Source organism: Puma concolor, chromosome A1, assembly GCF_028749965.1.
Source record: "Puma concolor isolate L17-30 chromosome A1, mPumCon1.1.hap2, whole genome shotgun sequence".
Taxonomy (NCBI): Eukaryota; Metazoa; Chordata; class Mammalia; order Carnivora; family Felidae; genus Puma; species Puma concolor.
This window is the reverse complement of record NC_141667.1, coordinates 114,383,355-114,403,487: the sequence shown is the minus strand read 5'-3', so window position 1 is coordinate 114,403,487 and position 20,133 is coordinate 114,383,355. Positions and strand designations below refer to the sequence as shown.

Sequence of the window (20,133 nt, the reverse complement as noted above, 5' to 3'; positions counted from 1 at the left end):
AAAGCAATTAATTACCTTTCAAGGCCTTTGAGGAGGCATCCCATAAAGTCCACTCCAGTCATTTCATAAGAGTCAAATTCAACTTAGAAATATCTATCTCAGTTTTTCTCTTCTGAAAGTAAAGTTTATGAAATATATGTCTGTTCCAAAAAAATTAACTTGGCAGCTTTTTTTTTTTTGCCTTCAGAGATATAAAACTTAACATTCTTAGGTATAGCAAGTATTTTTATAGCATTGTATAGTTTAGGATTAAATAAGACTTCTCATTCCTCCCTCTTACCACATACCCTAAAACCAATATAAGGTTGAAACATGAAAATGCCAATATTTGGCTAAAGCAACTGGGAAAATCATAACTTTCTGGCAGAATCAGTCAGTGTTTATATTTAGAAATATCTTTGAAGGGACGTATAACATAGCCAGGATTACTTTTGGTTAGAATAATATACTTTATACTACATTCATAACCTGTGTTTTTAACCACTTCAATACCCCCAAAGGATATAGTCTAGCCTCAGTCGCAAGTGTGAGTATTTTGGGGGAGGGGGTGAGAGTAAGGACATGGCTAGTCCTATAATTGAGATGATTTATATATCAGGTAGAAGGCAGAGAAACACCTCCTATTACAGGAAAGAGATTCGCATGTGACTTTACATCCACAACTGGAATTTCAGAAAAACATTCATTTTGCCTACAAGAGTAAACAGAACCATGCCTAGGGAAGTGTGACCTGAGCAAAATTCCACAGTGAGGTTCTCAGAGCCTTTCCTTGCATGGGTGGTAACAACATTCTCCCTCTACCTTTTCACTTTTTCCCGGACACACACGTACCCACATATCCATGTGTCACAGAGCAGTAGAATGGGGCTTCACACAATCCATCAGTTATAGTTCTGAATAAGAAGAAATAATTAGGTTGTGACAATAGTCTCCTCATCAACAGGCATTCTTTACAGTAAAGCTTGTTTCCAGTCTGTATATTCTGTACTGTAACTATATATTCGGTACTGTATCTATAAGTCACTGTGTTGTCCCTGTCTGAAATGAGATTGCAGAGTGACTCACAGATAACTGAATATATTAAGTTGAGTGAAATAATGTCACTGGAACCAAGAAACTGGACAGGAGACCAGCTTTCAGCTTCAAGTCCCTAGTTCTTCAATCTTTCATTGTTTTGTTTTCATTTTTGTTTTTTGTTTTGTTTTGTTTTACAAAGTGTTTAACATTATCCTAATGTCAGGTTTTCCTGGAGTTCAGGAAGAGTCTGGTTCAATTCTCAAGCACTTCGGGTCAATGCTGGACAAGGAACCCAGCTGCAATGGCTGCGGCTTCTATGTATCTTTAAGAATAAAAGATAAGCCCCTTATTGTGTGGCTCATCTTCTGCTTGGGTGCAGAAGGCAGGTGATCTAGGCCCTGCTGTGACAGAGTATGCTAGGCCCCAGGTGACAGACTTCTCACCATTTCCAGGAACAAATCTGTTGGTGAGACTTGGGGATCCTGCTGAATTCAGTGCAGCTACCCTTGGGGAGCAAATATCACCAGAACTGTGCCTCAGAACTTTACATAGATGCTCCTTCAAGTAGGGCAGAAGGACTTTCTGTTTCTTTTTCTTCTCTTTACAGGAGGACTTTTTTATCACATGGATAAAAGAGGAAACATCAAAAGTCTCCAGGTCACTTTGCCATTGTACAAATCTCAAAATTTCACAAGCCTACCCTTGTCATTTATGGAAAATTTGGGAGAAAAGGTAACATTCACAGTATATTGCTCAAAAATGTTCTCTTACTATCTGCTCATGTATTTGCCCTTGCTTGAAATCCTACATTACTTTCCCATCACACTCAAACTCCTTACTGTGACCAAACTTGTTCCTGTTCTGGGATTTGGGTCCTTGCTGTGGGTCCCTCTGCTTAGAGCTTTATAGGCTGCCCTTGCACATGCATTGCTTCCTGAGTCTAATCAAGTTTGCTTAGATGTCTCCTCTTCTTCACAAAGTCCTTCTATGACTACCTGACTACCATGACCCATCAATTTTTCCCCTTTTACTTTGTTTCTTGCTAGCTTAAACGTTGTTCATTGTATTTATTTGATGTTTGGTCTTTGTTCTCTGCCCTGAAATGTGAACTCCACGAGGGTAGATTCTTTGCCTCTTTTGCTCATTACCTGTATCAACATTGCCTGGAAGAGTACCTGGAATATAATCAGCGCTACTCAACAAATATGTGCTGAGTGAATGGTGAATATCTATAGCCCATAGTTAGGTACATGAATACGTGACTTTGCTATATTCAGAAAAATTTAAGTGGTTGTTCTTAGTTCTCTTAGACTTTATGGACAAATGACAGTATTTCTAATATTATCTGAACAGTGAACACTGAATGGTGAGTTACCTAGTGCTTAGATTTCCAATGTACTTTTCACCACCAAGAGGAGGTCAGAATGTGCTCAGTTTAACAGTAGCTATAGTTTGGTTCTACTACTAGAATAATAATTAACTGAAAATTTCACATGAATATTCTAATTGAATAAAAACCTTTATTAATTTCAAACTGATGAAAATTATTCTAGTCTATTGTACATTTGAAAGATTAACGATTTGGGAATCTAAAGCTGTGGGTTCTGACCTGGTTCAGGAGGAACTTAAACAATGCATTGGACCACTGCATGTCTCATGTCTATAAAATAGGACATACAACTAAATGATCTATAAGATGTTGAGGGAATATGTGGAATTTGGTAGAAAATCTCCTCATTCTCAGACAATGCAGGATGTGTCTCGGACTTCAGAGGCACTCGTGAATTCATCACTATGGTGTAGTTCTAGAAATTGGTCTGAATATAATGCCAATGATGAGAAATAATCCACAGGACTTTTTTACTTTGCTTTAGTGAAGCTGTAATAGTTATCTTTTATTTTATGTCTCTCTCTATAAATTTCCATTAATTACTCTCATTTTAATGATGTGATCTAAATCAGTGGTTCTCAGCCAGTGGCTATTTTGGCTCCCAGTGGACATTTGACAATACCTGGGGACATTTTTGATTGTCACAACTTGGGGAGGGGAGTGGGGGTGCTCCTGGCATCTAGTAGGTAGAAGCCAGGGATGCTATTAACCAGCCCACAGTGCACAGCACAGCCTCACATCACAGCACATTTCCCAGCCCACAATGTCAATGGTGCTGAGGCAGAGAGGCTGAACTAAATAAAAACACCTTGACCTGTGTATTCTTCCCATTTTGCACTTTTCCTACATGTAGAACATCAATTAAAATTTCAGGTACTTAAGGGATCCATTTAAATGAAAGTAAAAAATAATCTTGTAGAAATAAATAATCAATGAGGACCTAAAGCAAATAAGTAAGCAAACAAAACAAAAAACTGTAAAATCTGGGTAAACTCTTTCAAGCCATTGATTGGAACATACATTAAACAGATATTGTACAGTGACACAGATAAAATTAATCTGCTTTCCCAGCTAGCCTCCTAGTTCTTTCTCTAAAATGTCCCTTAACCATGTCTGTGTCATATCCTGAAAACTAACCTAAATTTTGGCATTCGTTGTTAGCAAATATTTAGTAAAGAATAGTAACTCCTGAGTTTGAAAAACAGAGACCTTTCAGCAAACAACTCCAATGGAAACAACTGAAGAGCTAATTTTTATTGCTAATTAAACAATGATTTCCTGTATATCGTCAGCTATGTTCCCAGGACTAAATGAAATGTTCACAACCCCACTTTGCACGTGGTTATCTCTACTGGGCTAAGCCCGGGACTTCTCAGCAGTCCTTGCCCAACCTTTCTGCTTGTAGGCGTGCATTTCCTCGAACTTCCTCGTGCTTGTCCCCTGCTCTTGTGACATAAATTCATCTTTGTCAGTCTCAGCTGAAATATGCAAACCTCTTGCTGATGTCATCTGGGAAATAGATGACCTTGTGGCTAAATATATACTGCATGGCTTTGCAAACTGTCAATTTTCAGATTTAGGACTTCGTCTTTGGCACATTGGGCTGGTCAGTGTCACAATTTTAAAAGGAAATGTTTCCAGGACAACAGCCTTGCCTTCTGATGACCACATGATGTTGGCCATTTCAGTAAAGACTTGACTTGGTTTTGTGTGTTTGAAAATTCACAAGTAACAAAGCACAAAAGTCTGCCACTATTTTGCATCTTTTCAGAGCAGCTTTTCTCTTGTGTTTGTTTTAGGCATAGATATTATTTTAAGTAGGTTCAGTCTGATAGATGATGACTTGATTGTCTTTTCTTCAGGAACATTCAGATTTGTGTGAAAATGTCAGCAAAAGTGTGTAAGTCAAACAGAACACATTTCTTAGTCATGTAGGAATACTTTCTAATGTTGGAATTAATGTCATATTTTTTCTTTTGTTATTTTGCCTTAATTTTCCTGTTACTGTTTCCCATCTTAGTTCTACGCAAACTTTCTAAGCTTTTGAATTATTTTTTTTTACAGCAGGGAAAATGGTAATATAGGCTCTCTAAAATATCACAGACATTTAACATTTATTTGGTGTTAAAATGTATTGAAATGTAATGATGGTCAAAACTGAACCCTATTAATTTAAAGAGGAAACTTTACTGATAGAATGAAGATTGAAGACATAGATTGAGCATATGAGAATTTACTGACAACCAAGAATTAGCACAGCACTGAGAAGGGTACATGTGTTTAAAAGGGGATGAGACAACTTGATATTAATATGTCAACTATGTTAGAAGTTAAAAGAGGTTAGGACACCCTGGTATGCTCCCTTGGTAATATTTTTTTAATCAAAGAATTCCTACTGGATATCTATGTTGCACTAAACAGTATGCCAATCACTGCAGATAGATGAAGGAATCAGGCATCTTCCCTACCTTCTGTGGTTCTCAAGGTAGACCTTCAACATGCAGGTGCCTGAGGACTAGAGGTGATAAGACAGAGCATGTATTGAGTTTGTTGTGATCAAAGAAGCTGTAGGTTTTTCTCCTGGACAGTTAAATGCTAGAGAAGTGTGACTAGGAAGTACTGACATATGGAAATAAATGAAATAGGAAGTATGGAAATATAGACAAGGTCATTTTGTGTACCAAAAAAAAAGTATATAATATATGCATATTAATTATAACTATGAAAAATATTTTTAAGCCTATGCACAGAGTTCTGATATTTACTTGGTCTTTTTTTTTTTTGCTTGTAAGTTGCCTGCATTTGTTAGATTTTAATTACTAGTGAGAAAGAAAGCCACTTGTATTCCCTTTAATCATTTTTTAGTCCTTAAAATAATCCTGTCTTACATATAATGTATTCTATGGTGGAGAGGAAACAGAACTTTTTGAGAGGGACCATGCTCTGAGCTTTATACATTTATGTCAACTCATTCAATCCTTCCTTCAATTCTGTGATTAAAAAAATAGTTATAGAAATAAGGAAACTGAAGCAGACAAGGATTATGTAATATACGCAAGAAAGAGGAGTCGGATGGACTCTGAAGGCTACTTCCTCCACATGTGCTCATTTCTTAGAAAATGAAAACATCCAGAAAAATAAGGAAATTATATTTTAGCAATATTATAGTTCAAATTTTCAAAGTCTATTGTATGCCTAATAAACTGCTGGATATTTAACTGTATGTTTTTGGTTCTGTTTCTCATCTCACTTTCTTGCTCTGTAAAGTGAAGAGGTTGTAGAGGGGACTAGGGCTGAGATTCTATGCCTTTATGGTTTAGGGTGGTATATTATTCAGAACTGTCAACATTATCCATCTCAGAAGCAAATGCCATCGTGCCAGATATCAGAAATTTAACAATCCCCCAAGAAAATCTGCTCCAAATCACTTGGAGATGGGATGGTGGATAATTAAATTAAATGGAGAGGCATTTAAAATATTTTACTTCCTCTTAACGTTGGTGACACACTCATTTGACTTCTCTTAGTTTGTGCATGTATAATATGCAAAAGCAAAATAAACACGAGTAAAAATAAAGCCACTGGCTACTGCACTGGGTTTTGGGTTTTTTTGTTGTTGTTTTTCAAATTTTATGTTTGGCATTGTAAATCTGACTCATTTAAAATAAGGATTAGCTTTCCTAAGATGAAATTTTATGAATGATAATTTTTAAGGATCCAGAAAGTATTTTTCTGTATATGTCATTATGTCACTAGCTACATTTAGTTCCACAGGATTTACTGAGCACTTTGATGAGCTCTGTGCATGTGATCTTCACATTATTTGCCATAGGGCCATAAGTGCAAATAACCTATACTATAATTTCTTTAATATTTTTAGTTAATGTTGACTTGGAGTTTTAACAGAAATAAATTGATTTGGAAAGAAAAGTTGATAAATGCTGATTGCTTGCCATAACTGCAAACTAAAAGTAGCGGCAAAATACATCACTCTTTTTTTTTTTTTTTTTTTTTTAATATCTGCTACCTAAATATTTGCTGTGTAAAGCTGTATCAAATTCCCAAATTCCACCACCAGCACTGTGCCTGAAACATTTGCATACTAGGATTCTGGGAACAAGTTCTTCTCAACATGGGTAATCAAATTAGCTCTTACCACAATGCCTCTGCCACTTGTTCTCACTATGCACTGAACAAATTGGCATTTTTTTTAAAGACTATAAAACAGATGATTTCTCAGGACAAATAAATTGGTTATAACCTTACACATGTCATGGCAACTTTATTTATTTGATTTATTTAGGGTTCTGGTAAATAAATCAAAAGTAAATCCAGAAAGGCATCCACGAAAAATTGGCCTTGAGCTAAATTATAAACCTAGCAAGCGGCCTTTGTGAGCCCCCATTTCAAGCACCTGTTCTATTGTTGCCACCCTAATTCTCAACTCAGGTCATGTTTTTTCTTTCGTGTGTCCTCCCTCCTAGCTTGACCTTCTCTGGATCCTTTTTGCTTTCCATGGCCTTCAGGAAAGAATTTGAAACTCATTCACACTAAACTGATAAGAGCTTAAAGGTTTGTGTCTCCCATGGATCACTGCCTTCTGCCTTCAAGAAAGAAGAAAGTCAGCAGTATGCTTGGATTTGCATCCGGCCTCCCTCACAATCCTCTCTCCACACTATCATCCCAAGACACTTAACAGCTACGTGATGCTGAGCAAGTTGTATCACTTCTCTAAGCTTGTTTCCTTATTGGCAAAGAACGAATGATATTTCCTTCCTCATAGATTTGTTATGAGACTTTAATGAGGTAATGTAAAGTGCTTAACATAGTGCCTGGCTCACAGTGTGAACTTCCTCAACAATAACTGCTATTATTCTTATACAGAGGTTTCCACCAAAGAGGAAACTTTGGCCCTACCCCTGAGTAAAATTCAAAACATTCTGTAAGCTATAGGTAGAGCCTGATAGCATTATACTGTTAGCAAGTGTTTGTTTACAACTAGCTTCGTAATTTGTCAATTTATTACTCTCTTTCCTGGAAAAAAGTGATATGATTAATAGAAATGATTCAACAATGTTGGGAGAGTACTAATTAGAAGGAAAACACTTTGAATCTGTTTTACTTAAACAGCAAAGTCACGATAACAAGTTTTGATAAACAAAGAGCTATCCTTCTCCCACCTCTAAGCACTTCTGCCCAACATCAGTCTTAAAGTTTGACTAGGAAAAATGCCTTGCTTTCTCTTCTGCTCTCCTATAAGTGCTGAGCCCACCTTTCCAATTATTTTTATTATAATACATGTAATTACAATGGTTATTTTGGCAGATGTGGCTGACCTAAAAGCTTTGTTCTTTCTCTGCTTAAGCTATGGGAGTGCAACCCTGAAAATCTGGAAAACTTGGAAGAGTTCAGCTTTGTAAGTTCCTTGAACAGGAATGGAGAAAAAGGTTGTGATCAGCACACGATGTGCATTATTTCCTGAATGAGAAGGTTTTTATTTGGATTCCTTCCATAGGGTTCTGTTCCAGGGTTATCAACTGAGAAAATCATCTCCAACTGTTTTTGTTCTTGTTTGGAGGGATTCTCCACCCCCGTGCCCCAGCTAACTCTTTTGAAAGCACCTGCTTGGTGACATGGGGAGAAGGTCATGAGAGAGTCAGCAGTGTGGCAGCCATTTCCTGAGCCATCCTGATCTTATCCTAGAAGATGGATCACATTCTCTAGATGAACTTGTTATAAATAGCAGTTATCAGGAGCTAATGGTACTAAGAAGACTTATCAGACACAGCATAGGATTGACAGTTTTGATCTGTCCTATTGGCTCTGTCTAAAAGCTGATTTCTATCTTGGACATGGATGGATTTGAATACTATTGCACACCCGTACCTCCAACTCTAGTCTATCTTTTGCCTCCCCAACCCGCTAAGATTCTTTTAAGTTTGACTTTCTGTACTTTGTATTGCAGGAAACAGTAGATAAATAGGTTTTGTATTTTATTTAATACAATTTTTCAAATTATACTCAACGTTATTTGATATAGTACCCAAATTATGTGCATCCTTCATTGTCTGGCTACACCTGTTAGAGATTCACTAGCTCAGAGGTTTTAGACTGGCCTCAAGGGTATGATTCTTTCATTCTATAGGTCAAAAGGCCAAGTTTGTTTAAGAGAACTATTTCCATCCCAGATTTAGCATAAAAGGATCTGAATATTCAGGATGAAAAACAAACCTGTATGCAGCTTTCTGTGGTCATCATAACATTTCCTGTCAATGCAAAGGACCACCAGCCATCACAGATGCATGACCAACCACAGAAGAATCAGCATAGACTAGAAGTTTCTATCTGAAACATCCACTAGGTATTAGCTTCCAGAAAATGTTAAAAGATTGCTTTTAAAGTAGTATTTGATAATGTAGACATGATATTTTCTTCCTTCAGTTTTGTGCCTCAAGAACATCTCTAATGTTTAGCTCATAGAAGTATTAGAATTTTGCAGGAATTAGAGAAGGTATGGCTAAATTTTATTTGACAAGAATTTTTGAACACATACCATGTGCTATGTAGTGTTCAAAAGAGCAAAATGTCTTCCTTTTTTAGAGGTTCAGTGTAGTGGAGAACTTCTTTACTAAAGAAAATAATAATGGACCAAGAAGAATCCTGAGGTCCTTACTGATATTTTTAAAAGTAAAATAATTGCTGTGTGGTTATAGAAACCTTTTATTTTATATTTTATTTTATTATATAGAAACCTGGTTTTTTTTTAACACTTACTTATTTTTGAGAGACAGAGGCAGAGTGCAAGTGGGGGAGGGGCAGAGAGAGAGGGAGACACAGAATCTGAAGCAGACTCCAAGCTCTGAGCTGTCAGCACAGAGCCCGACGTGGGGCTCTAACCCACGAGTGGTGAGATTATGACCTGAGCCTAAGTTGGACGCTCAACTGACTGAGCCACCCAGGTGCCCTGGAACCTTTCATTTTATTGGCAATAGATATAAATTTACTAGAATGAGCTTCATTTATATTAAAATCCTATTAGAACTTTAGTACCTGGAAAATATCTCTGAGCCTTAGTTTCATCATCTAAAAATAAGGTGTTAGATGAACTCCGAGCTTCCTTCCAGCTCTGTTATTCTAGATCCATCCTTGTGTATTTCTAAAATTGGTAGACCAAAGTGCATTATTTGACTAGAAAACATCTGTTATTCCTCTAAAACCTACACATGCATGCATATTATGGTGATATATATATATATATAGATATATATATATATATATAGATAGATATAGATATAGATATATAGATATATATATATTTGTCAGGGGAGTCCTAGCTGTGAAGATGAAATCTTGTCCTTATTCCTATTATATAGATTCTGAGCTAATTCAGTGCAACCATCAACAACAAACATATGTTGAGCACCCAACATGTACATGGCATTTGAACAGAAGCAGGTTCAGATCATGGTATTAAGGAGAGCAAAAAGTGGCCCTGTATCTCAGACCTTCCAACACTGCTGTTCCTTCTTATAAGAGCACAGTTTGCCCCCAGTCCTGTCTCTGCCCAGCCAGTGCAGGATGGTGAGGGGGACCCCACCCTCTGACCTTATCAGCAGCCTTCAACCTGGGAGAATGGTTATTCCCAGTCACATTGTTTCTAACTTCCTGATCCTACTTGCTCCCTCTGAGTCACTGAACATGAAATCATAGCTAAGGAAGCTTCAAAGGGACCATGGAAAGCCCTAGACACACACAGTCTAAATGATAAAATGGTATCGACCGCAAGACTATAAAGAAAATCATGGGTTTATCACGACAGTTGTCCTAGGTAGAGTCCTACCCCCCTAAATAAAGCTGGGATTACTTAGGCTGCTTCCCAAAGCCTTCTCAATCTAGACCCACCCACTTCTTCTGTATGCACCAACATGATGCTCCAACAATACTGCATTCCTTATAGTTCTCTGTATGTGACACACTTGTTTCTAACTTTTTCCTTTGAATTTATACTATCATATGCCTAACCTTCTTCATGTCCTCTTCCACCTGATAAAACCTTCTTCTCCCATGAAACCAGCTGGAATGGTGAGTGTTCCGTGAAGTCTTTCCTGATAACCCTGGATTATGTTAGTCATGCCCTCTCACCTTCTATCTGTTCACATTCCCATCAAAACCTCTATTGTGATTCTCTGTTGATATGTTTCTCTCTGGTCCATCTTTCAGGCTCTTTTGTGGGATCACCTTTTTTTTTTTTTTTATTTATCTCTGGATCCCTAGAAATTTCCAGTCCCTGAGGCTCAAAGTTTGGTGAATAAGTGAACAAATTCTAGCTTCTGCCTCAAAGCAGAGACATCTTTAGTAGGAGTGTGTGTAATTGAGTGAAGGATGGTGGGTAGTGAGCCTGAGCAGTACTTCGAGCCAAACTAGAAAGGCTTAGGGAACACTTATCTGCACCTTGTTAGTGAGAGATGCCAAGAAGCAGACCCCAAGCCATCGCTTTTTCCATTAGTGGAGCTCATAAAAACTAAATAATATAGGAGTGGAAGTTAATACACTATGTTTCGTTTCATACACTGTGTTTTGTTTCTCTGGCAAATGTTGAGAGAAGAGTTGCAGGTAACTGGAGGGGTCTCCCAGGCCGATTTGAGAGAACACAGGTATTTAATCTTCTAATAGGCCACAACTAAACTTTAACATTAAAGCACAAAGTAAAACAAAAACAAAACCCTTGGTCTTCTTCATTCACTTAGTCCATCTCAAGAATAAGACAAAAATATATGGGAAAACAATTAGAATAATTCTTTTAGGGGTGCCTTGTTGGCTCATTTGGTTAAGCTTCTGACTCTTGATTTCTGCTCAGGTCATGATCTCATGGTGCTTGGGTTCAAGCCCCATGTTGGGATCCATGCTGACAGTGCAGAGCCTGCTTGAGATTCTCTGTCTCCCTCTCTCTCTGCCCCTCCCTTCCTCATGTATGAGCTCACTCTCTCTGTCTCTCTCTCAAGAATAAAAAAATAATAATAATAATAAGGAGAAGGAGGAGGAGGAAGAGGAGAATTCCTGTCTAATGATCTATAGTTAACTTTTCGGGTTGCAGAACTTTAGTGGAAAAGGTGAGGAAGAAGAGAAGGTATATTATTTAAAGTAATGAATACTGGTTGCTGTAAGAAGCATCCCCTAAATCTCAATAGCTTCCCATAGATTTCTGTTTCCTCTAACATCAAGTAGGGAGAAGTGGGCAGCTCTGCTCCAAGTTAATGTCCAGCTAGTAGCACGTGACTAATGATGGGAAAGTTTTTAGACTACAGGCCTAGAAATGCTGCATATTAGTTTCCTCACATTCCACTGTCCAGAAAGCGATAAAAAGGCTCCCTCCATCAGCAAGGGTGGGGTGGTTTAGCTGTTTATAAAAAGAGGAGGACCCAGAATTCTCTCAAAGAGGAAAGTAAAAAGTCAGGGAGAAGAAACGAAGGGGAAAATCCAAATAAAAGGAGAAGTTCAGAAAGCACTCAGGGAGAAGTTTGCCCTCTTTGGGTTTCTCTTATAAAAAACATTTCTTACCTTAGATTATCACCCAGCTGAAGAGTGGAATCTATATAAATATGGAGCATATAGATGTTCCATTTCAGCTGTGCGTGAGAATGTGTGTGGTGTGGTGTGTGTGTACACATATGACACATTTGGGGTCCAGAGTGTGAACAAGGACAGGAAATATTGAAAAGTGCAATAGGTATATTTTATTGTTTTTTTAGTGTTTGATTATTTTTGAGAGGGAGAGAGAGAGACAGAATATGAGCAGGAGAGGGTTACAGGGAGAGGGAGACACAGGATGTGAAGCAGGTTCCAGGCTCTGAGCTGTCATCACAGAGCCCAACATGGGGCTTGAACTCACAAACCATGAGATCTTGACCTGAGCTGAAGGTGGATGCTTAACTGACTGAGCTACACAGGAGCCCCTGAAAAGTATATATTAAAGTACTTATATCAGCCGTATGCTTTTAGTAAACCCTCATTTCTTATTACATTCAAATTATTTGGGCCCCATACAAGCCATCTTCTTTCCTGGCCTATTAGTTTCAGGCACACATTGTTTACCCTGTCTATTCCAGCCAGAAAAAAATTAGTGATTAATTCTCACCTGCTTTCACCTCTCTGCCTTCTTCCCCTTATCTTTCAGCCAAATGTTGTTACCTATTTTTTAATAAATTTTTTTTAATGTTTATTTTCGAGAGAGAGAGAGGGAGGGAGGAGGACACAGAATCCAAGGCAGGCTCCAGGCTCTGAGCTGTCAGCACAGAGCCCGACATGGGGCTTGAACACGTAAGCTGTGAGATCATGACCTGAGCTGATGTGGGATGCTTAATCGACTGAGCCACCCAGGCACCCCCAAATGCTAATGCTTTTAAAAGATATGGGGACGCCTGGGTGGCTCAGGCAGTTAAGTGCCCTACTTCGGTTCAGGTCATAATTTCACATGGTTTGTGAGTTCAAGCCCCACATCGGGCTCTGTGCTGACTGCTCAGAGCCTGGAGCCTGCTTCAGATTCTGTGTCTCCTTCTCTCTCTGTTCCTCTCCTGCTTGTGCGCTCTCTCTCTCTCTCTCTCTCTCTCTCTCTCTCTCTCTCTCAAAAACAAATAAAGACTAAAAAAATTTTTTTAAAAAGATATGGCAGAATTTCTCAGAAACTTGTATTAATTTCTGCTGTAGCACTTGCTGAATAACTGTTTTGCTTGTGTGCTTGATTACCTTCTAAAACTGTGAGTTTCCCTGAGACCTGCTCTTCTCACATTCCCAACACCTCACAGAGCTCCAGGCACATAAGTTAACATGACCATATAAATTACTGAGCATAGATATTTTTGAGTGAAAGGGTGAAGTGCTAATAGTTATGTGAGACAGCAGGAGTAAACGCAGGCTACATCTGGAAAATAGGGACATCGATGCTCTATAAATATGTGTTGAATAAGAATATAAGCCTTATTCCGGCCATCATCTTTTTGACTGCCATTGTTTTATCTTGTATATCTGTGACTTAGAACCATGCCTGCTGTGTAGTCCATGTGTGATATAGATTTGTTGAATATTTGAAGGACTGGGAGAAAACAAAATATGTGGCAGTTTTACAAGATGCTAGTCTTGCTCAAGCAGAGAGCTTTGTCTAAAACCCTTTGACTACTTGTCTTCTCACTTTTCTATCTAGTATGTTCTTGCAACAGTTTTGTCAAACATGGTGGACCTCCCAGAGCATCTTTCCATAACTCTGCTCGGCCATTAAGTTTCCCTCATGATGCAACATGACGTAAATCCGTGATCCTTAAAATAGGAAACTAACCTGCTGCAGAGACCAAACTATTTTGATTCAAGGGTTTTTCCAGTGATTCATAAACATCATGTTAGATCTGAGTCCTCAGCCCTAGAGGCTTCTTTAAACTGTCCTAGACTTAGGCACAGTGAAGCAGCAGGGGAGCAGTGGGAGGCAGAATTATTCTGTCTGTTCCACTTTGACCGCTGTCACCCAGAAGCAGCTGCTGCTAGGGAGGAATGACAAGCTGAGGGATGTTTAAGGCCATTACAATTAGAGGAAGCAGGGGGATAATGGAGCTAGGAAGGACTGCGATGAATTCATTGAGTCATCACCCAAAAGAATTCAACGTCAGAAACAAGAGATTGTGCGTTTGGGAAACAGGTGATGATGAGGGTGAAGGCACACTATCGTAGATTCTTTTGGAAGCATCATGGAGGAATTTGGGGAAGCCACCCTGTGTGGACTGGATTATATCTGAAGTCAAGGTCAGTAAGATCCCAGAAGTCAAGGCTACTGGCCCAAGCAGGAAACCCCTCCTGAGAAGCGCACATCCTCCTCTTTCTGGGCAGGTTGTGATGCGGAAGCACAATCTTCCATGCCCTAATTAGCACTCTTGGTTTGACAAGGGTGGCTCCCATTCTGAAGTTTCCTCTCTGTGTTGTTTTACAGAAGATTTCACGGGAAAGGACCACAAACTCAGTTCCTCTCAATTTTGTCGAAGAATGTCAGCAAATTACAATTGTTCAGAATCAGAATTTCATAAGCTTGGCTGTAGCATATTTATGATGCAAAAACAATTGCAAAAGGCTTTGCTGCACCGCTTTATTGACACAGCCTTCCTGTCCCCACATCTTGCTTCCTCTCAGGAAAGTGGGACGTGTTGGATGATTTCCCAGCTTCTATTTGGAGAGGAAGTCGACAGGTTTTCCACCATCCAGCCCCCGCCAATCTGCGCTAGCTGAGAAACACCTGCAGCCAAAGGCTATGCCCATTCTCCCTTGTGCATTTGCAGCTATCAAAATAAATGAGCCATCTTGGATGGGAAAATTATATCTTTTTTCAGAGTAACCTCACTCTCCACATGTGCACGACGGCGCATACGGCCTGATGTTATGAACACTGCCTCTGACTAGAATTACAATCAGGCATTTGGCATTCAAAACCAATGTCAATAATTGTCTCAAAAGAAAGAGCTTTCAAAAGACCTCATGCCCTGGCAGCTTTTCCCTGGTACTGCCCACTTATTTTGCACACAGTAAATTCTTAAACCCACATGATAATGCAAAACAAGGGAACTGCCTGCCTCCTCTGCCCAGATGTCTCACTTTTCCAATATTAATAATTCTTTCTGGACATAAGTCCTTTCTCTCACCCACTCATTCACTCCCATCCCTAACATCTGTCTCAGAAGTCATCATTCTACAAAGAAACCACAACTGCTCCATTCCTCAGCCAACTGCCTATCCATCCAGACTTTCAAGTTGGTTCAGACACCCTGGGAGCTTATGACAGCTTTATGCTCAGCCTAAGGCTTGACATAGGGATAGAGGGTGTACCATTTGCTCAGATGGATTCTCCTCTATTGCTTATCATGTGTAACTGTGGCTTTCCGAATGGAAATAGTAGTTTGAAATGCTTTTGATAGAAAAAGAGCAAAAACTCCTAAGTCTGTAGGCAAAAACAAAACAAAACAAACAACAAACAAAAACACCTGATCAGTGGTCCAAGGAGCCCTAGTGGTTCATGAGCTCTGTAACTTTTCTGTTATGTGGCATCCATAGCTGTGTGCATGATGGTGGTGTGAGGATGTAAGTGTGGTGTCTAAGTGTGGTATACAAAGTTCTGTGTACAAGAAGATAGATTGGGGGCACCTGGGTGGCTCAGTCGGTTAAGCGTCCGACTTCGGCTCAGGTCACGATCTCGCGGTTCGTGAGTTCAAGCCCCGAGTCGGGCTCTGGGCTGATGGCTCGGAGCCTGCTTCCGATTCTGTGTCTCCCTCTTTCTCTGCTCCTCCCCCATTAATGCTCGGTCTCTCTCTGTCTCAAAAATAAATCAATGTTAAAAAAAAAAAAGATAGATTGCTCAGTGGTACAGAGCCCATCGCCACTCTGGAATTTGCTAATTTGCTCAGTCAACATGGCTGGGTTGATGAGGACCAAGAATGTAATCCTTTTCCAGACTTTCTGACACACTCAAAGGGACCCCAAACCCAAGTGACTGTATCCTGCATCATCAGTCTCTCCAGGGACTGGTCACTTCCTTTAAAATGACTCAGTGCCAGGAAATCAGAAATTTCAGATAACACCATTCTTAAAGGCCCCTTTCTGACCAGATTGTCTTCATGGAAATATCCACCCCAGTGTCCATCTTCTCCGAATCCCTCTGAAGTTTTTAGTCTTCTTGCAAACTTCTCTATTCTCATGCCTTTACTATAGTTTTCCAGTTAATCCAATAATATCCTACTCAGAAAATATCACATCTTATATTGATTTTTGCTGTCTGTCCCCAGCTCACCTCCTTTCTGCTTGTTCGAAGCCTATCAATTCTTTAAAGTCCCGACAAAAGTCTTTCTTCAAGAAGAAAGTCTACACTAATTTTCCTCTCCACAAAATCCCAGGAGTCCATACTGCCTGCTGGACATATATGACAACAGTCATGTTCTTCTTTCCATTGCCAGTCACTTGGCATATCTTGGCACCAGCTAGATTGGAAGACTCCCTAAGGGTCAACGATTTATCTTGCAACAATTGCTATTTCTAATGGCATCTAGCATGTGCTAAGTTTTCCATTAGTGTATCTTGATGCTAGATCAATGGGAATATCCATGACTGACCAGTAAACTTACCTTCTATATCAGTTAAAAGGAATTGTGGCCATTAGGCATGACTTCCTTCAACCTTATTTCCCTTCTCTCATACTTACAAACATCAATAACCATTCCCTTCCTTTTTCCTGTACTTAATCATAAGAATATGAAGTATCTCATGCACAAAGCTGATCCCTTTACATGTTTTATTAATTCTGTTTCTTTCACCTTCCTGTCATTGATCATTTGCTCTCCCATGATTCTTGGTTTCTCTTTAGTCTCTAAAATTGCCCTCCCTTGACCTCAAATCTCGCTTATTCAGTTACTTTACTTCCCACTCCTTTCATCTTCTCAAAAGATTAGTCTATTTTTGCTATTTTCATTTTTAATCCTTTTATTCTCAAGTCTCTGCCACCTGGTTTCAGCCCTGCCACTCCATCAAATTTGCTTTAAATCCATCGATTATCTCCTCCTTGTACAATACAGTCAGCATTTTTGTATTGCTACCTTACTGCCCCTCTGCTATACTGGATCTTGTTAATTATCTTTATACTGAAAGATATAAAGTATATCTTTATACTGATCTTTATACTGAACTCCTGTGGCTTTTCTCCTATTTCTCTAATATTTTTCTGCTTCAAATCTTGCATGGTCTCTTCTTCCTTGAAACACTTTAAATACTAATTTTTCCCAGCATTCTATGTTCAAACAACTTCCCTTTGGTTCATGGGTAACCACTTCACTCTGAATGCATGAGATTGTTACTGCAGTAATAATAATAATGAACAATATTTACAGAGCACCTTATTTCAATTATTGTTCTAAGTACTTTTACATGTATTAACTCAGTCTTCATACACATTGTATTTTACAAAAAAAAAACATTTTATACATGGGAAAAATAAACTGGAGAGGTTAAATACCTTGCTTATAGTCAAAAGAGTAGAGTTGGGATTTTAATCTGCAAAAATCTGGCCCTAGAGCCTATGCTCAGGTGCAAATTTGGGGTTGCATGTAAGAGATTTGGGGCTTAACTCTTCTAGAACAACAGTTAGTGGCTCCATCCTCTAGCCATCCCTCAACCTAGAACTCATGGAATCATTCTTAACTCCCTCATGCCTCACCTCCCACAGCACATCAGTTATTGGCTCCTGATGATTTCATTTGCAATATACGTCTTCAACCTGGGCTCCTTTTTCCCCACAGGCCTTTCACCACTGTCTGGATGTGGGCCATCATTGTGTTTCACTGGACGACTCAAATAGCCTCTTAGCTGATTTCTTTGTTTCCATTGCTGTCTTCCTCAAACCCATAGTCACCATGTGGCAACAGAAAGTTTTAAATAAGACACAGATCTGACCATGTCAGTTCCCTACTTTAAAACCCTTCAATAGTTCCTGAATCCCTGTGATTAAAAGTCCACCTTCTGAATAAGGGAACATAAAGCATTCACTTAGTCTTGCTGATTCTTCAGCTTTATCTGCAACATAAAATTACTTGTTGTTTCCTTTAAAGGAAGGACTTTTGTCCCTTATTGCTTCTGTTCCCTTGGCCTGTTCAGTCTACCTGGATAATTTCTGTATTTCTTTACATCTCATCAAAGGCTACACATCCTGTCCTTGCATTTAGTGTCATTGTATTTTTTTTTGTACTTTTTTTTACAAAATATTAATAATCTGTGTATGTCTCTGTCTTCTCTACTAGGTTATTAGTTTGTAAACATAAAGACTTTGTCATGTTTTTCTTTGATTTTGCAATGCTTTCTATAGTGACTAATATAAAATAGGCACTTTATGAATGTTTTAATGAACACATTAATGAACAAATGAAAGAATGAATATAAACTGCTTTTTCTTTTACTGTGAGTTATTTTTCAATAGAGCACACACACGCACATACAAATTTAAGTAAGAGAATGTTCCTGTTTACACTGCTGGACATTTTCTGCCCCTAGGTATTAATTATAACATGTTTATTTTCCTTAAAGACAAACATTATAGAAAAACACTACTAAATTCCATAGCACCGCCCCTTGTTTTTTTGTCTTCCCTTACCAAAATTGCCATCTATATTTTCCTAACGCAAAATGCAAATTGCATATTCATTCATTATATATGCTCATTAGTAGTGGTATGATTTATGTTAGGATTAGCTTCTTGTTATAGAGAAACCCAAAATACTAGTGGCTTAAGAACAATAGAATTTTTTTTATATCACATTCAAGAACTCCTAAGGAGGCAGTCGAGGGCTGATACACAGTTCCATGTTCATGAAGAATTCACATTCCTCCTATTTTGTTGCTTCGTCATGCATTTCCTCATAATCCAAAGTCGCTCTTGGAAATTTAGCTATCATATGTGCATTTCATATGGCAGGAAGAAGGAAGACAAGAAAATGTGTTTGCTCCTCCCTTTTAAGAATGCTTCTTGGAAATCCCATATAACATGTCCACTTACATCCCACAGTAGTGGTCAGGAAAATGACAGATGACAGTTTTTGTTCCTTTGCTTGTTGTATTTTTTTAGCTGGTGGTAGTGTGTGAAGCAAAAATTGAGGTTTTATTCTTAGGGAGAAGGAAGAGTGTATGTTCACGTAGGTAACCAGTAGTCTCTACTACAGTTTAGTCTGAATGTAAAGAATTTATGGAAATCTCAGAAGTATTATACTGGTGAGCAACCTATGATCAGCTGAAAGGTGACCTGGAGGTGATTACTGCCTAGCTGCCAAGCCTGCAAATAAAACCAAGAGCAAATATGAGGCATCTGGGTGGCTCAGTCGGTTAGGCGTTCAACTTCGGCTCAGGTCATGATCTCATGGCTCCTGAGTTTGAGCCCTGCATCGGGCTCTGTGCCAACAGCTCAGAGCCTGGAGCCTGCTTCATATTCTGTGTCTCCCTCTTCCCCACTCATGCTCTCTCTCTCTCTCTCAAAAGTAAATAGACATTAAAGAAAAATTTTTAATTAAAAAAAAAAAGGCAAATAAACATAGTTAAGTTGTACACCTGGCCTCATAGAACTGAAGATTGAGGGTTATGGATTCACTTCACTGAATCAAGAAAATGCATTGTGGTCTTTCTGCCATTATTTAAGTTCACTATAACAAACACCAATGAAGCAGATGATATACAAATTCTGATTTTATATACTGCTGTGTAATGTTGGTATTATAACAATAGGATTTATTTACATGGTTCATTTTTTTAGACCAGCACTTCTGAAACTTATCTGTATTAGGAATTACCTGATGCCTCACTAAAATGCAGATTCTAATTCAATAGGTCTCAGGTGAAGTCAAAGTTCTGTTGTACTTTGGGTTGCAAGGCTTTTGGAGCCTCAGCACATGTCAATCTATGTGTTAGTTTAGTTTTCCAGTGTATAGATGCCAAGTGGGTAGAGATATCCAAGTAATTTTTCAAGAAACCTGTGAAGAACAGAAGGGAGGGAGAGAGAGAGAGGGGAGAGCCTTCAGACTGCAATGAAGGCTTATCAGATAGGAAAGAGAAGGAAAGGAAGAGTATGTTGAAGGAGTATCATTTTATAGATAGACCAGTAGGGAACCTGAGCCAAAGATGCCCATCAGAGTCCTACAGACCATAGGAATGGGCCTGCAATGATACTC

General features: G+C 38.8%; 1 protein-coding gene across 2 annotated transcripts in view; it reads left to right on the top strand.

Moving 5' to 3' along the window:
- Nucleotides 1-20,133, top strand: part of LOC147584379 (uncharacterized) — a 279,072-nt gene that overhangs the window by 214,665 nt on the left and 44,274 nt on the right. For both annotated transcript variants that reach the window (XR_015249033.1, XM_086700538.1), the window contains one exon: nucleotides 1,625-1,749. Coding sequence is in view for 1 of the 2 variants with exons in the window: in XM_086700538.1 (XP_086556664.1) it covers nucleotides 1,625-1,749 (125 nt within the window). In the remaining variant the exon portion in view is untranslated. The remainder of the gene's footprint in view (nucleotides 1-1,624; nucleotides 1,750-20,133) is intronic.